Genomic DNA, 22,018 nt, shown 5'->3' on the forward strand with positions numbered 1-22,018 from the left:
TTTACTCAGCGCGTCGTGAGTTCATGGAATGCCCTGCCAGTTGCAGTGGTGGACTCTCCCTCTTTATGGGCATTTAAACGGGCATTGGATAGGCATATGGAGGATAGTGGGCTAGTGTAGGTTAGGTGGGCTTGGATCGGCGCAACATCGAGGGCCAAAGGGCCTGTACTGCGCTGTATTCTTCTATGTTCTATGTTCACGCTGGGAACAGAGTGTATAATTGAACACATGGCGAAAGACCTGGTGTAGGGGAGAGGGCTTCAGATGTGTAGATCATTGGGATGTTTTCCAGGGAATGTGGGACCTGTACAAAAAGGATGGGTTGGCACCTAAACTGGCAGAGAGGTTTGATAGTGCCACTCAGGTGAGTTTAAAGTAGTGTGGCAGGAGAATGGGAACCAGAACAGCAGGTCAGTAAGTATAGAGACTGGGGGAGAGCTTGAGACTAAGGCAAATATAGCTAAGAGGAATAGCAGTCAGGAGAGATTGCTAAGCCAAGCAAAACTGGAGGCTTGGACCATATTTGCTTCAATGCAAGAAGTATAACAGGCAAGACAAATTAAATTAGAGCCTGGACTAATACATGCAATTAGGATAACTCTGATCGTGACATGACTGAAAGAGGGACAGTATTGGCAACTTAACATTCTGCAATATTGATGTTTTAGACAAGACAGTGGAGGAAGCAACATAGGTGGGGGAGTTGCATTACTGCTTAGGGAGCATAGCATAGCTGTGTTTAGGAAGGACACTTTAGAGGGATTTTGCAGCGAGCCATTATGGATAGAGGTTCCAGAACAGAAAGGACGCAATGACAATGCTGGGATTGTATTATAGACCTCCCAGCTGCCAGCAAGAGACAGAGGAAGAGATATGTAGTCAGATTCAAGTTGATTGAGTTTTTTGAGGAGGTAACAAGAATGATTAATGAGGGAAGGGCAACGGATGTTGTCCACATGGACTTTAAGGCTTATGAAAAGGTAGCTCATAGCTCATACACAAGGAAGAATCTCATGGGATCCTGGGTGAGCTGGCTAGATGGATACAAAATTGGCTTGGTCATAGAAGACGGACAGTATGGGTAGAAGAGTGCTTTTCACAATGGAGATCAGTAACTAGTGGTGTTCCGCAGGGATCAGTGCTGGGATCTTTGTTCGTAATATATAATTAATCTGGACAAAAATATAGTCAGTCTGATTATTAAGTTTGCAGATGACACTAAAACTGGCGGAGTTGCAGATAGTGAGGATTGTCAAAGGATACAACTAGATATAGATAGATTGCAGTTTTGGGCAGAGACGTGGCAGGTGGCATTTAATCCAAACAAATGTGAGGTGATGCATTTAGCAGATCAAATTCAGGTGCAAATTATACAATAAATGGAAAAACCCTTAGGAGCACTGACATACTGGGATCTGGGCATATAGGTCAATAGATCCCTGAAAATGGCAATGCAGGAGGCAATACTTGTCTTCATCAGCCAGGGCACAGAAGACAAAAGTTGGCAAGTTATATTTGTATAAAACTTCAGTTTGGCCACATTTTGAAATATTGCAGGCAATTCTGGTCACCACACCACCAGAAAGACATGGTTGTTTTGGAGAGATGCAAGGTTTACCAGAAGGTTGCCTGGTCTGGAGCGTTTTTGTCAGGAGAGCCTGGATAAACTCATTGTTTTCACTGGAAAGACACTGGCTGAGGAATGACCTGATAGGCCTACAAAATTATAAGATGCATAGACACAGTGGATATTCAGAGGCTTTTTCCGAGGGTGGAAAGGTCAACAACAAAAGGGCACAGGTTCATGGCAAGAGGGGGAAAGTTTAAGGGGGTAATGCAAGGAAATTTTTCAGAGGATAATGGATGCCTGGAACACACAAAGCAGGCACGTTAGCAATGTTTAAGGCATATCTTGATAGACATGAATGGGAGGCAAACAGGGGCACAGTAACCACGTATTGGCAAAAAATTCCAGTCTAGAGAAGGATGAGGAATCAGTGGAGGCTTATTGATCTGGAGGGCCTGTTCCTGAGCTATATTGTATTCTTGTGTGGAGTCAGGCATAGCAGCAGTCATCTTTCCCTAAAGGACATGAATAACGCGGGTGAATTTTTACAATGACTGATAATTTCACATTCATCACAGAGATTAGCTTTGAAGTCTAGTGATTTTTCCATGATTACCCTATCATACAATCCAAATATAAACTCAGGTTTGATTCTCAGAAGTAGGAATGGCTTTTGCCATTCACATTGCTCATTGGGGGCTATCAGGGAGAAATTTGATAAATCAGGTTTTTAATCCAGAGTGGAGTTCACTGCATGAAATCTACAGTGTCTGAGTAGGTCAAGCAACAGGGAGATTTTTCAACTAATGCGAGTGAAGTATCCTCATTGAGGCATGTAAACTACAAAACTGGAAGTAAAAACAAACAGGGAAGAAAAATCACATTCAAATCATTGCACAGTAAGCTGAATAATTATCGGGACATGCAGATGGAATTAAGTGAAAAATGGAAAATTGTACAATTATTGTAAATGTCAATAAGTGTGGTGCTGGAAATGCACAGCAGGCAGCATCTGAGGAGCAGGAGAATCAACATTCCTGATGAAGGGCTTATGCCTGAAATATTGACTCCTGCTCCTCAGATGCTGCCTGACCTGCTGTGCTTTTCCAGCGCCACACATTTTGACTTTGATCTCCAGCATCTGCAGTCCTCACTTTCTCCCAATAATTGTACAATGTTGGGAGAAAGTGAGGAAACGAGACTCCACACTTGAGAGATAACTTTAAGTTGTTTAACAGAAGTTGTTTAACCGTCAACAATAGTTATTGCAGTGCAGAGCTCGCAACGCTAAATGCACGGACCTCACATCTTTTCTATCCACCTTTAATGTGGAACGAGTGGTAAGTATCACAACATGAAAATACAATCACCTGCAGATTTCCCTCTAAGCTGTTCACCATTCTGTCTTGGAAGTTTTATCACTACTCCTTCAGTGTTGCTTGATCAAACTCCTGGAAACTGCTCCCTAATCATATATGGGTAGCAGTTTAATAAACCAGCTCACCACTACCACCTAACAGCTAATATGGAATAAGCAATTATAGCTGGCCCAATCAGCAAAGTTCCATCCTCTGAGTGAAGAAAGCTCACATCAATGCAGTGGTTTCAACACTGTGTCTAATGACAAGACTGTAACAGGGCAAACACTGAAGAAGTTTGGTCTCTATCCAAATTTTTTTCATTTTGAATCAGTGGTCTTGCACAGAAAGTGATCATCAGATGTACCTTTCATAACTGTGAACCTTCATTGCCTGGTTCTTATTAAATTCCTGACCACTGAATGGCAAAGACTTCCATACGTAAAGGACACAAAGCTGCTTAAAGAAACTGTCACATTAACACACTGCAACTTACAATTATTTTAAATTTACATTCTTTCCTGATATGCACACTTAAGTCTCCACAACTTTAAATATCAAAGTTATCGAAGACCAAGTGCAAAAATCTGAATAGACGTTTAAATCTTCAAAATTCTGCAGAGTTAACAAATTCTGATAAGCTTCTAGGAGATTAACATTTATTAACTAGATGGCATCCTAACTACATAACAGCAATCATTTCCCTAAATGAGTTTTTTGCTTCGTTTTTCACTAAGGAAAGGGACCTTGTTGTGAATGAAAACTTAGAGGAGCTGGGATACAGTCTTGAACAGATCAAGATTGATGAAAGGTGATGTGCTGGAAATTTTGACAAATATTAAGATTGATAAGTCCCCAGGGCCAGACCAAATTTATCCTAGGCTGCTCCGGGAAACAAGAAAGGAGGTTGCTAAGCCGCTGGCGAGGATCTTTGCCTCCTCACTCTCCAAGAGAGTCGTACCAGAGGATTGGAAGGAGGCAAATGTTGTTCCTCTTTTCAAGTAGAGGAATAGGGAAATCCCTGGCAATTACAGACCAGTCAGTCTCGCATCTGTGGTCAGCAAAGTTTTGGAAAGAATTCTGAGGGATAGGATTTATGACTATTTGGCAAAGCATAGTGTGATTAAAGGCAGTCACCATGGCTTTGTGAGGGGCAAGTCATGCCTCACAAACTTTATTGAGTTCTTTAAGGAGGTGAAAAGACAGGTTGACGAAGGTCAAGCAGTGGATGTGGTGTATATGGACTTCAGCAAGGCATTTGATAAGATTCCCCATGGTAGGCTCATTCATAAAGTCAGGAAGTATGGGAGCCAGGGAGATTTGACTATCTGGATTCAGAATTGGTTGGCTAACAGAAGGCAGAGAGTGGTTGTTGATGGAAGTATTCTGCCTGGAGGACTGTGTTGACTGGTGTCCCGCAGGGCTCTGTTCTTGGGCCTCTGCTGTTTCTAGTTTTTATAAATGACTTGAATGAGGAGGTTGAGGGATGGGTTAGTAAATTTGCAGATGACACAAAGGTTGGAGGTATCATCGATAGTGTAGAGGGCTATTGCAGGCTGCAACACGACAGACAGAATGCAGACCTGGGCTGAGAAATGGCAGATGGAGTACAACCTGGATAAATGCAAAGTGATGCATTTTGGAAGGTTGAACTCAAATGCTGAATATAGGATTAAATACAGGATTCTTGGCAGTGTGGAGGAACAGAGGGATCTGGGTGTGCAAGTACATAGCTCCCTCAAAGTTGCCAACCAAGTGGATAGGGTTGTTAAGAAAGCATATGGTGTTTTGGCTTTCATTAATGGGGGATCGCGTTTAAGAGCTACAAGGTTTTGCTGCAGCTCCACAAGTCCCTGGTGAGATCACACTTGGAATATTGTGTCCAGTTCTGGTCGTCCTACTATAGGAAAGATACAGAGGTTTTGGAGGGGGTGCAAAGAAGGTTTACCAAGATGCTGCCTGGACTGGAGAGCTTGCCTTTTGAAGAAAGGTTGACTAAGCTTCAACTTTTCTCTCTGGAGAGGAGGAGGAAGAGAGGAGACGTGATTGAAGTATACAAGATAGTGAGAGGCATGGGTAGAGCCAATAGCCAGAGATTTTTCCCCAGGGCAGGATCGACTGGTACGAGGGGTCATAGTTTTAAGATATTAGGAGAAGGGTATGGAGGAGACATCAGAGGTAGGTTCTTTACACAGACTGTTGTGAATGCATGGAATGCATTGCCAGCGGAGGTGGTGGTGGAAGCAGAGTCTTTGGGGACATTTAAGCAACTGCTGGACATGCACATGAATAGCAGTGAGTTGAGAGGTGCGTAGGTTAAGTTCTGATAATTTACATTAGGATTAAACCTCGGCACAACATAGTGGGCTTAAGGGCCTGGTCTGTGCTGTACTTTTCTATGTTCTATGAGATTGCATTGCCACCTTTGCAAGACAAAACACAGGTTCAGCATGGAGAACCATCACTGTAGAAGTGTCACATAGTTAGTACTCCCTTAGAATGGAAGTTGTCAAGAAGGAAAATTTAGTCCTCTCCATACCGCAAGACAAAGCCATTCTTACCTAAAGCATTACTCTGGTTATTTGGAGGCACTTCAGTTTCACTCCTGCTAATAGAAACTCTGTGATGTCTCTCCTCTCGAATCCACCTGGACATCTCCTGAACTGTTTCTTTGGCGCTTGAAGTACCCATCACTAATTTACGTTTGGCTTTAGCTTCTATGCTACTTTGTAGACTCTTTTCATTGGCTGAAGACATAGCTGAGAGGTCCATTTGTTGTTTTGTCACTTGGTTTTGCAGCAGCACTGGAGATGGATGCTTGACATCATAGGATTTGTTAAGTTCAATGGGTGAACCTTGTTTAGCTTTTTCCGTCAAACTGGTCGTCTTTTGGCCACTGAGATTCAGTTCAATCTGGGGTTCTGAGGACTCAATAATTTCCTGTTTATTCACAAATAATGGAGATGTCCTTTCCAAATCATGATCTTTCTGAATTAAGCTGCTCAATGGTGCTTGAACAGCATTATCAACTACACCTTCAATCATTTTTTTTTCCAATACTCCAGAAGGTTTAACACATAAGGGTAAACATCCTTTTCTCGGCATCTCATCAACACTTCCCAAGCATGTTGGAAAATCCTGTTGTTTTCCAGCATTTTGTTCTGTTTCTTCTTGATTGACAGCTATTAAAGCTTCATTCACAACTGCTCTCTTTGCATCAAAATTAATATTTATTTTACCTAGAGGTATCCCAGATAATCCTTTAAATTTTTCTTTCGGACTTAGCTCATAAGCATTTACTGGATTATTAATAACAATATTGGTCGACGTCCTGGGACGTCTTTGGTGCATTTTCGGACTGCGACTTGGTTCGGGGTTGGGCAGTTTCGCATAAGACCCCATTAAGCTTTTAAGCAAGCTCCTGTCACGTTCACTTGTTGAGCAGTTTATCCAATCCTCATCTGAATCAGATTCTCTCGATAAGCCTTTTGTTGACTTTTCTGCAAAGTCTACTTTTGTTGAATTACTTAAAACTGAAGCTGATGTACTAACTGCTGTTTTATCATATAATTCACAGCTTTCATTTGTTGCAGAGGCAGAGGCATTTTGTGGCTGTGAAGATGACCTTGCACTGCTTGTCACAAGACTGGGACTCAAAGTTTTGGTAGATACTTTGTTTCTTTCTTTTTCCCAGTCACTGATTTTAACACCTTCATTTTCTTTATCGGAATGACTTTCATTTGTACTTTCCTTGGAAACATTTTTCCCACTACGTCGATTTTGTTCTCTCTCTACATATTCTCTTGATTTTTTTAACAGGTTCTGAAGACTCATTGCATAATGATCAGGAGATTCCTTTGTGGATAACATGACATCAGTTTTTGATTCCTCTTTCTTAGGACTTGTGCATACTGAGAATGTGTTATTGGATTGGTTATTACAAGTCAATTTAGGAAGGTCACTTAGTTGGGAATAATAAGTGCACTTCTCAGAATTTCTGGCGGTGTTTTCTTCCATTAATTTCAATGATGCCGCTATTGACACAGTGGTATCTGCAGGTTTGTCAGAATAGCTTGAAGACTGGTCAGTATGCTGAACTGTGCTGAAGCCATTTGTTGGATCAATGTTTGTTGGCGATTGACTTCCAGGATCTTTGATGCATTCGGTGGTACTTGGCACGTGGCATACCTTTAGGAAAAACAGTTCAAAATCAGGATCAAAAATACAAACTGTAATAATTCTATGTAACTTGTTTTACCTATTTATAAACCATGTCAAAGATACCTGTACTTGGACCAAATTTAATAAAGCCACTTCCCAGCACATTATAGACCAGTTAACAACAGACTTGTTTTGAAAAAATGTAATGCATTTTAAACTTCAGAGAAAATTAACATCTTAGTCTTTTAAAAATGTGATGGGCATTTATAATAATCATATGCAATCTGAAAGTATCATCTTCAGTAAAACAGGCTGCAGGAGGTCCATTGGAAATGAAGCAGAAAGCTTAATGTTTGTTGGTAACCATTGGTGGCATAACCACACAAAATCTCATTTCATAATGTTTTGTTTTTGGTAACTAAGTACACAGTTGTAAACAAGACAAGCCTTCTAAATTATTTCCAATACAGGTGTTTACTCTCTGCACTCATTACACTTCATGAATTACCAACTAACCATAGATGTAAAATTGGACGAAAGGAAAGAAAATCATTTACCCAAAATAATAGTCACTGTAAAACAGCCAAGTACTCTGAATGGAAAAGTGAATTTAATTATTACTTGATGCGTTAAATCGTCTCTTAAAAATACTTTTTCATAATTTTCATAACTTTTAAAAATGGAATTATGTTTTAACTGAGACATGCTTGCCCTGAAATTCATCCATTTTGAACATGCAAAGTATCATATAACTGGACAGGTTGGGGTGAAATTTGGGACATGGATTGTTTGTGTTTATACACTTTTTTTAGAATCACAGAAATATCAACAGAACGGAGGGTGTGCACTTGCATTCGTGATCTTTCATATACACATTGCACAATGACAATTGGCAGAATGACACTCACCATTGGAGATGGGATACAACAGTGTTTAGATATTCTACGAGATAGTAATTAAGAAATCAGAACAAGTAATCCAGAGAATGCAACTTAAATCCTATTACAGCAGTTTGAAATTTGAAAATAATCTGAAATATAAATTCAGTAAAAGTGAAGCAGTAACTGTTAGGTTTTTGCAAAAACCAAGGTGGCTCATGAGTGTTGTTTAGGGAAGAGAATGTGCCATTACTTCTGCATCTTGACTTTAATCAAAGTCCCAAACCAAATTCTTAACACGCCTCTGAAGTGCCCTAACTATACACTCAGCTGATGGAAGAGCCCAGCACATCAATGCAAAAGGTAAGGCTGAAGATTCCAAGCAACCTTCAACCAGAAGTACCGAGTGAACAATACATCTCAGCCCATCTCCTGTGCTCCCCAGCGTTACATATACCAGTACTCAGCCAATTCAATTCACTCCATGTGATATCAAGAGACAGTTGAAGACACCAGATCCTGAAAAGGCTAAAGGTTCTGACAACATTCCAGCAGTAGGACTGAAGACTGCTCCAGAACTTGTCACTCCCCTCGTCAAGCTGTTCCAGTACAGTTACAACACTGGTATCTACCCAGCAAAATGGAAAATTGCCCAAGTATGTACTGTACATAAAAAGCAGGACAATTCCAACCCAGTCATTTACTGCTCCATCTGTCTACCCTCTACCATCTGTCTACCCTCTACCATCTACAAGATGCACTACAGAAGTTCACCAAAGATCCTCAGACAGCACCCTCCAAACCCAAGGACCAATTCCATCTGGAAGGACAGAAGCAGCAGATTCATGGCAACATCACCACCTGTAAGTTCCCCTTCAAGTCACTCACTATCTTGATTTGAAAATATATCACCATTCTTTCACTGGTCGCTGGGTTGGAATTCTGGAATTCCCTCCCAATGGACTGTAAGAATCGACCTACAATACCTCACTGCGGCAGTTCAAGAAGGCAGCTCACTATCACCACCTTCTCAAGGACATCTAGCTGCCGTAATGAAAATAATCCCTTCCCTTGCAGTGATACCACTAGTCTGCATTCACTGCACCCAATATAACCTACTCTACATTGGAGAAACCAAATGCAGACTGGGTAGTCACTTTGCACCTGAGAGGTGTACAGGTTAGATTAGATTAGATTACATTACATTACAGTGTGGAAACAGGCCCTTCGGCCCAACAAGTCCACACCGACCCGCCGAAGCGCAACCCACCCATACCAGGTAATGAGAGGCAGAGATAAAGTAGATAACTAGAGACTTTTCCCCAGGCAGAAATGGCTGTCACGAGGGTAATAATTTTAAGGTATTCGAGGAAGCTACAGGGGAGATGTCAGAGGTAGGTTCTTTACGTAGAGAGCGTTGGGTGTGTGGAATGCACTGCTAGCGGTGGCAGTAGAGTCAGAGACATTACGGATGTTTAAGCAACTCCAGTCTGTGCACAAGCATGACCCTGACCTTCCCATAACAGGCCATTTTAACACAGCATCCTGCTTGCATGCTTGTGTGCCTGTCCTCATCATGCTACAATGCCCCAGCAAATCACAGGGCAAACTGGAGGAACATGATCTCATCTTCAGACTAGGCACTTTACAATTATCTGGACTTAATACTGAGTTCAACATCTTCACATTGTGAATTCATCCCCATTTCTTCCTTTTCTTTTAGCTTTGTTTGTTACGTTCTCTGTCACCATACCCACCCCCAGAAATCTGAAATAAAAGGTTTTAGGGAAATACAATGAGTCTAACAAAGGAGCACTGGACTTGAAAATGTTAACTTTGTTTTTCTCTCAACAGACACTGCCAGGCCTACCATGTTTCTCCAGCTCTGCATTTTGATTTCTGCTTTTCTTTGGTTTGGAAATAGTCTGAATGGGATTCTGAAATCGGTTGAAAAACACTGTTCAAATGCTAATTGCTTAACACCACCAGCTAATCAGGGTCTCTCGGTATTATGCCTCTGCGTTTTCTGTATTGGTGGCTCATTAACATAGTAGTTGATGCGTGGCGCTGGAAAGCCACAGCAGGTCAGATAGCATCCGAAGACCCTGGAGAGTTTACGTTTCGATCATAAGCTCTTCCTCATTTCTGATGAAGAGCTTATGCTCAAAACGTCGACACTCCTGCTCCTCAGATGCTGCCTGACCTGCTGCGCTTTTTCAGTGCCACACTTTTGACTCTGATCGCCATCTACAGTCCTCACTTTCTTACAATAGTTGATGTATTACCTATTTACAAAGGTAATAGAAATTAATCAGTAAACTTTTGAGCGTGGATCTTGGTGGGTGAAACTTTGAGCAGGCTCAAAGGCCAACAATCTTTTCTGCCTCAAAACAGACTTAGGGTCTGGAAAATATTTGAGAAGGCATTTGATGTCAGATTCGTGCTTTTGTTGGGTACTCCATAATCAAAATGATGGAGCGGGACACAGGGTGGTGCTGTGGTGACAGGTACATGAAAAATGCCATTGTACCACCATGCTACAGAGTAAGTGAATCAACTATGTCAGTGAAAATGGAAAATTCTAATTTTAGTAATTAGTTAGTCACAGTTTTATTCTAGATGGTGTAGAGTGATTGTAGTTTAACCCATCCAGCAACAAGAATATTGCAAGTGTGCAATTTAGAACAAAGAACAGTATAGCACAGTACAGGCCCTTGAAGATCAACCTAACCTACACACCCCTCAATTTATGATTGTCCATGCGCTTGTCCGGCAGTCGCTTAAATGTCCCTAATGTCTCTGACTCTACACAAAGAGTGGTGGGTGTGTGGAATGCACTGCCAGTGGTGGTAGTAAAGAACCCACTTCTGACATCTCCCGTATACCTTCCTCCAAATCACCTTAAAATTATGACCCTCGTGATAGCCATTTCTGCCTGGGGAAAAGTCTCTGGTTATCTACTCTATCTATGCCTCTCATCACCTGTATACCTCTATCAAGTCACCTCTCTTCCTTCTTCTCTCCCATGTGAAAAGCCCGAGCTCAGTCAACCTCTCTGCATAAGACAAGCCCTCCAATTCAGGCAGCATCCTGGTCAATCTCCTCTGCACCCTCTCTAACGCAACTACATCCTCCCTAGAATGAGGCAACCAGAAATGGACACACGTATGGCCTAACTCGGGTTTTATAGAGTTGCAGCACACAGCTCTTAAACTCAATTCCCCCTGTTAAAGAAAGCCAAAATGTCACATGTCTTCTTAATAACCCTATCAATTTGAGTAGGGGAAAGTGAGGACTGCAGATGCTGGAGATCAGAGTCGAAGAGTGTGGCGCTGGAAAAGCACAGCTGGTCAGGCAGCATTCAAGAAGCAGGAGAATCGACGTTTCAAGCATAAGCCCTTCATTCCACTTGGGTGGCAACTTTGAGGGATCTATATATTTGGACCAATATCCCACTGTTCCTCCACACTGTCAAGAATCCTGTTTTTAACCCTGTATTCAGCATTCGAATTCGACCTTCCAAAATGAATCACTTCTCATTTATCCAGGTTGAACTACATCTACCACTTCTCAGCCCAGCTCTGCAGCCCATCAATGTCTTGTTGTAGCCTGCAACAACCCTTGATACTATCTACAACAGCACCAACCTTAGTGTCATCGGCAAACTTACTAACCCATTCTTTCAATTCCTCATCTCAGTCATTTATAAAAACTACAAAGAGCTGAGACCCGAGAACATTTGAGCTCGGACAAATATTTGCTAGGACAAATGTTCGGCACAACATCGTGGGCCGAAGGGCCTGTTCTGTGCTGTATTGTTCTATATTCTAACAGATCCCTACGGGACACCACTGGTCACTGACCTCCATGCAAGAACACTTTCCATCCAGTATCACTCACTGTCTTCTTTCAGCCAGCCAATTCTGTATCTAGGCAGTCAGATTTCCCTGTATCCCATACCTCCGAACTTTATGAATGAGCCTACCATGAGGAACCTTATCAAATGCCTTACCAAAATCCATATATACCACTTCCACTACTCAACCTGTCTCGTCACATCCTCAAATAACTCAATAAGGCTTGTGAGGTATGACCTGCCCCTCATGCTGACTACATTTAATAAAACTATTCTTTTCCAAATAGAAATAAATCCTCTCTCTCAATCCTTTCCAGTACCTTGCTTACCATAGATGCAAGACTAACTGGTTGTAATTCCTAGGGATTTCCCCATTTCTTGAATAGAGGAACAACAATCACCTCCCTCCAATCATCTGGTACTATTCCCGTGGAGAGCGAGGATGCAAAGATTATCACCAGAGGCACAGCAATCTCATTCCTCGCTTCCCGTAGTAACCTTGGATATATCTACTCCATCTCTGGGGACTTATCTATCTTAATGCGTCCCAGAGTTTCCAGCACATCCACTTTCTTAATATCAATCTGTTCAAGCCTATTAACATGGTCCACAGTGTTCTAACCATCAACAAGGTCCCCCTCTCTCTAGTGAATACTTAAGCAAAAAACTCATTTAGGGCCTCCCCTACCACTCCAGACTCCAGCTCCCTCCGCTATCCCTGATCTGTTCTACCCTCTCTCTGATCATTCTCTTATTCCTTACCTTAGTGTAGAACACCTTTGGGTTTTCCCTGATCCTTCCCATCAAGGCTTTTTTGTGCCCCCTCCTCGCTCTCCTCAGTCCATTTTTGAGTTCTTTCCTAGCTACCCTGTAATCCTCTAAAGCTGTGCCAGATCCTTGTTTACTCAAGCTTAAGCTTCCTTCATCCCCTTGACAAGAAGCTCCTCTTCTCTTGTCGTCCAAGGCTCCTTCATCTTACCATTCCTTGCCTCAGTGGGACTTTCTTGGAAAAAAGTGGAAGCAAAACTCAAATTGGCATGTTTTAAATATGGTGAAAACTTAAAAATGTTGGTATTCTGAGGGTCCTGGGAATTTGTACACGTATGACAGAAATTTACCATTCCAGGTACAGCAAACGATTAGGAAGGCGAGTAGAATGCTCATCTTTAACACTCTTACAATCTAATCTCTTTGTAATAATGTCTTGCTGCAATTGTATAGGACCTTGATGAGACTACACCAGGAGTACATTATTGAATGGAGTTCACATTTTTTAAAATTCATTCGTTTGTGGGTTGTGGGTGTCGCTGTTTTGCTAGCAATTATTGCCAGTCCCTAGTTGCCCTTGAGAAGGTGGTGCCGAGCCGCCTTCTTGAACCACTGCAATTCACCTGCCGTGGGTTGACCCACAATGCCATTAAAGGGGGGTATTCTAGGATTTTGACCCAGCAACAGTGATATATTTCCAAGTCAGGGTGGTGAGTGGCTTGGAGGGTGGTGTTCCCACGTATCTGCTGCCCTTCTTCTCCTAGATCAAAGTGGTCACGGGTTTGGAAGGTTCTGTCAAAGTATCTTTGGTGAATTTCTACAGTGCATCTTGTAAATGCAGCTACTGAGTGTCGGTGGTAGAAGAAGTGGACGCTTGTGAAAGTGGTGCCAATCAAGCGGGCTACATTGTCCTGAATGGTGTCAAGCTTCTTGAGTGTTGTTAAGGCTACACCCATTCAAGCAAGTGGAAAATATTCATCACACCACTGAATGACAGGCTTTGGGGAGTCAGGTGGTATGTTACTTGCTGCAGTATTCCTAGCCCCCCACCTGCTCCTGTAGCCACTGTGTTTAAATGGTGAGTCCGATCACCCCGCAAGAGGTTGACAGTGGGAAATTCAATGATAGTAATATCTTTGAATGTCAAGGGATGGTGGTTAGATTATCTTTTATTGGTGATAGTCATAGCCTGGCATTTGTGTGGCATGAATGTTGCTTGCCGCTTACCAGTCCAAGCCTGGATTTGTCCAGATCTTGTTGCAATTGGACACGGGCTGCTTCGTTATCTGAGGAATCACGAATGGTGCTGAACATTGTTTACTGATGATTGCACATTCTCATTTCTAACCTCAGACACTACCCTGAGGAACTCCTGCAGAAATGTCCAAGAGCTGAGATGACTGACTTCCAACAAGAGGCATTTGGATGGGTATATGAATAAGAAGGGTTTGGAGGGATATGGGCCGGGTGCTGGCAGGTGGGAGTAGATTGGTTCTATGCTGTACATCTCTATGACTCTACAACTAAGCACGATGTGAAGATGCCGGTGTTGGACTGGTGTGGACAAAGTCATAAGTCATATGACACCAGGTTATAATCCAACAGGTTTATTTGAAATCACAAGCTTTCATAGCGCTGCACCTTTGTCAGGTGGAGGGAAGCACACAGGCACAGCATTTATATGCAGACAAATAATGGTAAAATAATTCTAAGTAATTAAGAGGATGAAAACAAATACAAATAGTGAGTGGAGTAATGACAGGCTGAATAACAATTCTTTGAAGGTGATCAAAAGTGTCGAACAGTCTAAGTCAAGTATCAACAGCTGATCAGCAAGTGAAGGGATGACCTATGATCTAATTAATAATTACAAAAAAAAATCAAAATAGGATGGTGCAAGAGTCAAACCAAATGGCTCGAATAACATGATAGGTATGAGGCGCATGATGAGGGTTTAACCAAAGTAAGAAATAATCCAAAACTATACAAAATAAGTAAAGTACAGAGAGAATGAGTTATCAAGGTGATGGCATCAAAACAGCACAGTAAGGAAGATTTTACACAGAACATTATGGTAGGGTTACATGGAGCGCAACCTGAACCCAAGATCACAATTGAGGTCCCCCTCATGGGTATTGTTCGGTCTTCTGATTTTGTCCAACAACCACCTTCCAGAAAATTTGCCCCCAGTTTCCCATCAATTCCAGTTTTGCCAAGGCTCCTTAATGCCACATTCCATCAAATGCAGTTTTGATGCCAAGGACTGTCACACTTACCTCACCTCTGGAATTCAGTCCTATTGTCCACTCTCAAAGCAAGGTTGTAATGGGGTCAGGAGCGGAATTATCCTGGCAGAACCCAAACTGGACGCTACTAAGCAGATTACTCCTGAGGAGGTGCTGCTTGATAGCACTAATGATGATACCTTCCATCATATCTAAACTCAGATGACGGTAAGAAAAAGGAGTCGGCCATTTGGCCCTTGGCCTGCTTCATAATTCAAGATCATTGCTGATCTGATTATTGCCTTACATCCACTTTCCTGTACCCCAATCTCTGATATTAACTGAATTTCAAAAGCGAACAACCCTCAAAGAGGAAATTCCCTCATGCATCTTCAATGAGAGACTTCTTATTCACAAATTGAGTCCCATTTCTAGACTCGAAATGTGTTGCTGGAAAAGCGCAGCAGGTCAGGCAGCATCCTGAAGAAGGGCTCATGCCCAAAACATCGATTCTCCTGCTCCTTGGATGCTGCCTGACCTGCTGCGCTTTTCCAGCAACACATTTTCAGCTCTGATCTCCAGCATCTGCAGTCCTCACTTTCTCCTCCATTTCTAGACTCCCCCATGAGGGGGAAATATCCTGTCATCAATCCTGCCAAATCTCCTCAGAATTTTAAATGTTTTATTAAAATCATCAGTTTTTTAAAGTTGTAAAATGAACTAATTCAAAACTTCCATCAAGAGATGAACCTCTCAAAGTGATATGAATTCAGTGGGCTAACAGGCTTCCTTTTGCATTATAACAACTGATGTGGGTCCTTATTGCCAACAGATAGTGACGGTACACCATTATTACAGGCTGCATATTAACCCTGGTCTCAGGATTTTCTATTGTTTCCATGTAATCCAGAAACTGCTGGGTCATAAAGTGCACATTTTAAACTTGTGTGAACCAAATGTCTTCATCCCAGAAGAATGAAAGTAAATCATTCCCCCAACACACAGCCCAAATATATTCTCCACAAACAGCAATGAGATAAATTACTAGACAGTCTGTATTATTGAGGAATTGTTGAGTCCCCTGCTTTTTTGTTCAAAAATGCTAGACAATCCACTCTAATCATCGTTGAATATCTTACCCAAAAGACAACCACCCCAAAATAACAGCACCGCATAGTAAACTGATGGTACAGATTACAGGCAATTCTTCCAGAATGCAATTGTTGCACACATGTGCAATCCTGAGCTAGCCAAAAATAGCACAATACAAACAACACTTAAAAGTGTTGGTGATCTCTTCGCATTATAGCCAACACACACTTTAAAAGCTTGTGCTTTAGAATTAGCATTCCCTATTTACCCAATCACTTTCCAGCCAATTAAAGAAAGAAATGTGATAACAGAACTGCCTGTACATATTTAAATCCAGAGTAGGGCTTGAACTAAGATTTCATAGAATACAGAACATTACAGCATAGTACAGGCCCTATAGTATTGCACCGACCTGTGAACCAATCTGAAGCCCATCTAACCTACACTTTTCCAGTTTCATCCATATATTTATCCAATGACCATTTAAATGCCCTTAAAGTTGGCGAGTCTACTACTGTTGCAGACAGAGAGAGCGTTCCACGCCAATGTTACACTAAGTTTAAAAAAAACTACTTCTGGTACCTGTCCTATATCTATCATCCCGCAATTTAAAGCTGTGGCCCTTCGTGCTAGCTATCACCGTCCAAGGAAAAAGGCTCTTACTGTCCACTCTATCGAACCCTCTGATTATCTTGTGTGTCTCAATTAAGTCACCTTTCAACTTTCTTCTCCAACAAAAAACAGCCTCAAGTCCTTCAGCCTTTCGTCATAAGACCTTCCCTCCATATCAGGCAAAATCCTTGTAAATCTCCTCTGGACCCTTTCCACATTGTTCCTATAATATGGTGACCAGAACTGTACACAATACTCAAACTGCAGCCGCACCAGCGTTTTATACAGGTACACCATGACTTGGTGGCTCCGAAACTCAATCCCTCGACCAATAAAAGCTAACACACCGTAGGCCTTCTTAATAACCCTATCAACCTGGGTGGCACTACGCACACGGACACTTGAGATTTCTCTGTTCATCTGCACTACCAAGAATCTTACCGTTAACCCAGTACTCTTTATTCCTGTTGCTCCTACCAAAGTGAACTATCTCCATTTGCCACCTCTCAGCCCAGCTCTGCAGCTTATCTATGTCCCTCTGTAACCTGCAACATTCTTTGCACTATTCACAACTCCATCGACAATAATGTCATCTGCAAATTTACTAACCCATTGTTCTATGCCCTCATCCAGATCATTTATAAAAATGACAAACAGCAGTGGCCCCAAACAGATCCTAGCGATACACCACTAGTAACTCAGCTCCAAGGTGAGCATTTCCCATCAACCACCACTGTTTTCTTTCAGCTCGACAATTTCTGATCCAAACCACAAGCACCCTGAATCCCATGCCTCCGTATTTTGCGCAATAGCCTACCATGTGACCCCTTATCAAATGCCTTACTGAAATCCATATACATGACATCAACCGCTTTACGCTCATCCACCTGTTTGGTCACCTTCTCAAAGAACTCAATAAGGTTTGTGAGGCACGACTTACCCTTCACAAAACCATCCCTATCAAGTTATTCCTTCTTACATGATTATAAATCCTATCTCTTCCAACACTTAACCCACAACCAAAATAAGGCTCACTGGTCTTCTGTTACCAAAGTTGTCTCTACTCTCCTCCTTGAAGAGGACATTTGTTATCCTCCAGTTTTATAGCACTATTCATATAGACAATGACAACATAAAGATCAAAGCTCAAGGCTCTGAATCTCCTCCCTGGCTTCCCAGAGAATCCTAGGATAAATCCCATCGGGCCAAAGGGCCTTATATATTTTCACCCTTTCCAGAATTGCTCACACCTCCTCATTGTGAACCTCAATCTCGTCTCGTCTCATAGCCTGTATCTCAGTATTCTCGACAACATTGTCTTTTTCCAGTGTGAATACTGACGAAAATTATTTAGCGCTTCCCCTATTTCCTTGGACTCCACACACAACTTCCCACTATTATCCTTGATTGGCCCTAATCATTCTCTTGTCATTTTTTTTTTTTATTCCTGACATACAATAGAAAGCTTTAGGGCTTTCCTTGATCCTACCTGCCAGAGACATCTCATGTCCCCTCCTGACTCTTCTTAGCTCTCTCTTTAGGTCTTTCCTTGCTAATCTGTAACTCTCAAGCGCCCTTAATCAGCCTTCACGTCTCATCCTAACACAAGACTTCTTCTTCTTCGACAAGAAATTCAACTTCCTTAGTAAACCACGGCTCCCTCACTCAACCACTTCTGCCCTGCCTGACAGGTACATACTCATCAAGGACACGCAGTAGCTGTTCCTTGAATAGGGTCCACATTTCAATTGTGCCCATTCCCTGCAGTTTCCTTCCCATAATCTGCATCCTAAATTTTGCTTAATCACATCATAATTGCCCTTTCCCTAGCTATAGCTCTTGCCCTGTGTTACTTACCTATCTCTTTCCGTTGCTAAAGTAAACATAACGAATTGTGCTCACCTACCTCCAAATCTAACACCTGGCTAGGTTCATTACCCAGTACCAAATCCAATGTGGCCTTGACCCTTGTTGGCCTGTCTACATACTGCGTCAGGAAACCCTCCTGCACACATTGGACAAAAATTGATCCATCTAAAGTACTTGAACTATTCCAGTCAATATTTGGAAAGTTCAAGTCCCCCATAACAACTACCCTGTTACTCCCGCTTCTATTTAGAATCGTCTTTGCAATTTTTTCTTGTATATCTCTGGAACTATTTGGAGGCCGTTAGAAAACCCCAATAGGGTGACCTCTCCTTGCCTGTTTCTAACTTCAGCTCATACTTCCTCAGTAGACGAGTCCTTTCTGCCACAATACTGTTCTCGACTAAAAATGCCACACCTCCCCCTCTTTTACCATCTTCTCTAATCTTACTGAAACATCTAAACCCCAGAACCTGCAACAACCATTCCTGTCTCTGCTCTATCCATGTCTCCGAAATGGCCACATCAAATTCCCATGCTGCAGCTTCACCCACCTTATTCAATTGCTACCACTGAGCTAAACTGGACACTAAAATAATCTGTACTTTCCTGTGTTATAGAATGGTAAATATCATAAGCATCTAGAAGTAGCAAGCCATTTACTAATACAAAGCAAAATAGAAGCACTAACTATTCAGAATTTCAACAGTCAAGTTGTTTAAAACATTACAATGTCAATGAAGGTAGAATAATTATGTAATCTGTATTGCAATTTCAAATTTTTGCCTGGTGTTTTAAAATTCCAGGTTTTAAAACTCATTAATTTACACAAAGACAACAAAATAACTAACCTGTACATTTTCTATAATTTCTTGTACACGAGTTAGTAAGGCACTTTTTCTCGCTTTCTGCCGCTTGAGCTCCAATTCCACAGCTTTTTGTCTGTACTGCTGCATCTCCAGCTTCCTTTCACTATTCATCTGTAATAGGAAAAGTTACCTTGCTTCAGTATGATGGTAAGAAAGCTTTCAGCAAATCTAAAGCTCATTAGATCCAATTTCAACCTTCAAAAACCAACCTTATTCAGAAGTACCTGCACTATGTATTGTAAATACCACTTATTCGCTCCATTAGTTAGATGATGAATAACTCAATGCTGAAATAAAAGTTATCAAATAACCAGCTAAAGCTTGGTTGTTGACTCAGCTCATGAAAGCTCATAACTATTGTTTAAAGTATTTTCCGATTTCAAAGACGCTGTGCTTATGAAGCTTTCATTGACTAAGTAACCCAAGTCAACACATGATCTTTGTTTAAACATAGTTGTCGACAATAATGCCAACTATCGTTTTACAAGACAGAAGGCTGTCACTAAGATCTTTTGCTTTAAAAAGGTATTCTAGTCAAACAAGACAAACAAACCAAAATACCTTAGCAAATATATTTAATTAAAATATTGGCTTCCATAAATCTGTTTCACAAATCATCCACTTCTTTCTATTGCCTCTAAGTAGCTTTGGACAAAACTGAGTAGAGATAACCAAGATGGCTGTAAAAACCAAAACAACTTGCTATTATGTACCCACCTTTGTGAACTTATGCAATAGTCTGTACCTAGTTCATAAGTCGAGGAATAGGAGGTCGTTCAGCCCCTTTAGCCTGCTCAGCCATTTAATAGCATCATAACTAATCCAGCATTCCTCACATTCATTTTCTTGCATTTTCCCATAATCCTTGATTCTCCTAATCAAGAATCTCAGAATTAAATATACAGAAGGACTCTGCCCCCACAGCTCCATGTGGCAAGGAGCTCAAGAGACACTCAACCCTGAGAAAAAATTCTTCATCACAATTTTAGATTGGTATCCCTTTATTAGATTAGATTAGATTACATTACATTACAGTGTGGAAACAGGCCCTTCGGCCCAACAAGTCCACACCAACCCGCCGAAGCGCAACCCACCCATACCCCTACATTTACCCCTTACCTAACACTACAGGAAATTTAGCATGGCCAATTCACCTGACCTGCACATCTGTGGACTGTGGGAGGAAACCGGAGCACCCGGAGGAAATCCACGCAGACACGGGGAGAACATGCAAACTCCACACAGTCAGTCGCCTGAGGCGGGAATTGAACCCGGGTCTCTGGCACTGTGAGGCAGCAGTGCTAACCACTGTGCCACCCGACTATGGCCTCTGGTCCTAGACTCTCCCATGAGGGGAAACATCCTTTCAGCACTTACCCTGTCAAGCGCCTTAAGAATCCAAAATGTTTTAGTGCGATCATTCTTCCAAAGTCCAGCGAGGAGAGTCCCAAACTATTTCGCCGTTGTTCATAAAACAATCCCTCCATACCAGGAATTATCCTAGTGAATCTTCTCTGAACTGCCTCCAAATTAAGTGACCTCTTTCTTGAAATAAGGGGAGCAAAACTACTCTCAGTACTCCAGTTGCTGTGTCTCTTCCCTACTCTTTTCCTCCAAACTCCTTGAAATATGGGCCAACATTCCAAAAGCTTTCCTGATTACCTCATGCACATGTGTACTAGCTTTCTGCATTTCATTCACAAAGTATACCCAAGTCCCCTTACGTTGCAGCTTTCTGACTTTTTCTCCATTTAAATAACATTCTGTTCTTTTGTTCTCCTTTCCAAAATGAACAAGTTGATTTGTCAAACACTTTTTGAAAGACCAAATACAATGTATCGACTGGCTCCACTCTATTCGCTCGTCTAGACTGCCTCAAAAAACACTATTTCCCTTTCATGAAGTCATACTGATTTTGCTTTATTAGATTAAGATTATCCATATGTACTACTGCTTCCTTAATAATTGATTAAAACAAATTTTAACAAATGTTAGTCTAATCAGCGCATAGTTAAGCACTTCTTTCCCTTCCTTTGCTCTTGAAGAAGTGTCAACATTGGTAGTTTTCCAATCCTCCAGTACTTCTTCAGAATCAAAAGGATTCTTGGAAAATCACATCCAATATCTCTGTAGCTACTTCTTTTGGGATGCCAGGTTGCAAGCCATCAGGGCCAGGGAGCTTACCTGCGTTTAGTCCCATTTCTTTCTTTAATACTGCTTCTCTGGTGACTGTATTTCATTTCCACGAGTCGCGTACCCCAGCTCCACATTTTTTAGTATTAATGATTTTGAGTTAGCCAATGTACAATACAGAACCCAGTTTGAGTTAGTTCGCCAACCTAAGATACTTTTCAATGAAGAGCTGGTAAATATCAGGTGCCTAAACTTAGATGAAATTTAGAACCTGAACAACGTGTGTTAAGTATAAAACATAAACAAAAATTAGATTTTTTAGAAAGAGGTTAAAATTCCCCTGACTGAAACAGTATCAAACATAAGGACCAGGCAGCTTTTTTTCCCTAATTTGCTTTTGAAATACAGAAACGATTGCATTCCAAAGTAGGCTAAACCAATTATGAAATCCACTCTTCAAGCAACAAAAGGGAAGAGATGTCAAAGAAAATCCCACAATTGCTTAACCACCTGCGCTTTATTCAAGCAAAAAGAATCAGGAAAAGACAGAAGACGTACTGAAATGGAAAGCAAGTCCTTCAGTGATAGAATCAAAACAAGAGAAGCAACACAACATGGAGACAATAAAGGTTA

General features: G+C 41.5%; 1 protein-coding gene across 4 annotated transcripts in view; it reads right to left on the minus strand.

Moving 5' to 3' along the window:
- LOC122560913 (centriolar coiled-coil protein of 110 kDa) overlaps window positions 1-22,018 on the minus strand; it is a 58,440-nt gene that overhangs the window by 20,972 nt on the left and 15,450 nt on the right. For all 4 annotated transcript variants that reach the window (XM_043712164.1, XM_043712166.1, XM_043712167.1 and 1 more), the window contains 2 exons: window positions 19,235-19,363; window positions 5,487-7,113 (listed from right to left, as the gene is read on the minus strand). In XM_043712164.1, coding sequence (XP_043568099.1) covers window positions 5,487-7,113; window positions 19,235-19,363 — 1,756 coding nt within the window. The remainder of the gene's footprint in view (window positions 1-5,486; window positions 7,114-19,234; window positions 19,364-22,018) is intronic.

The sequence above is a fragment of the Chiloscyllium plagiosum genome, chromosome 21, assembly GCF_004010195.1.
Source record: "Chiloscyllium plagiosum isolate BGI_BamShark_2017 chromosome 21, ASM401019v2, whole genome shotgun sequence".
NCBI classification, from domain to species: Eukaryota; Metazoa; Chordata; class Chondrichthyes; order Orectolobiformes; family Hemiscylliidae; genus Chiloscyllium; species Chiloscyllium plagiosum.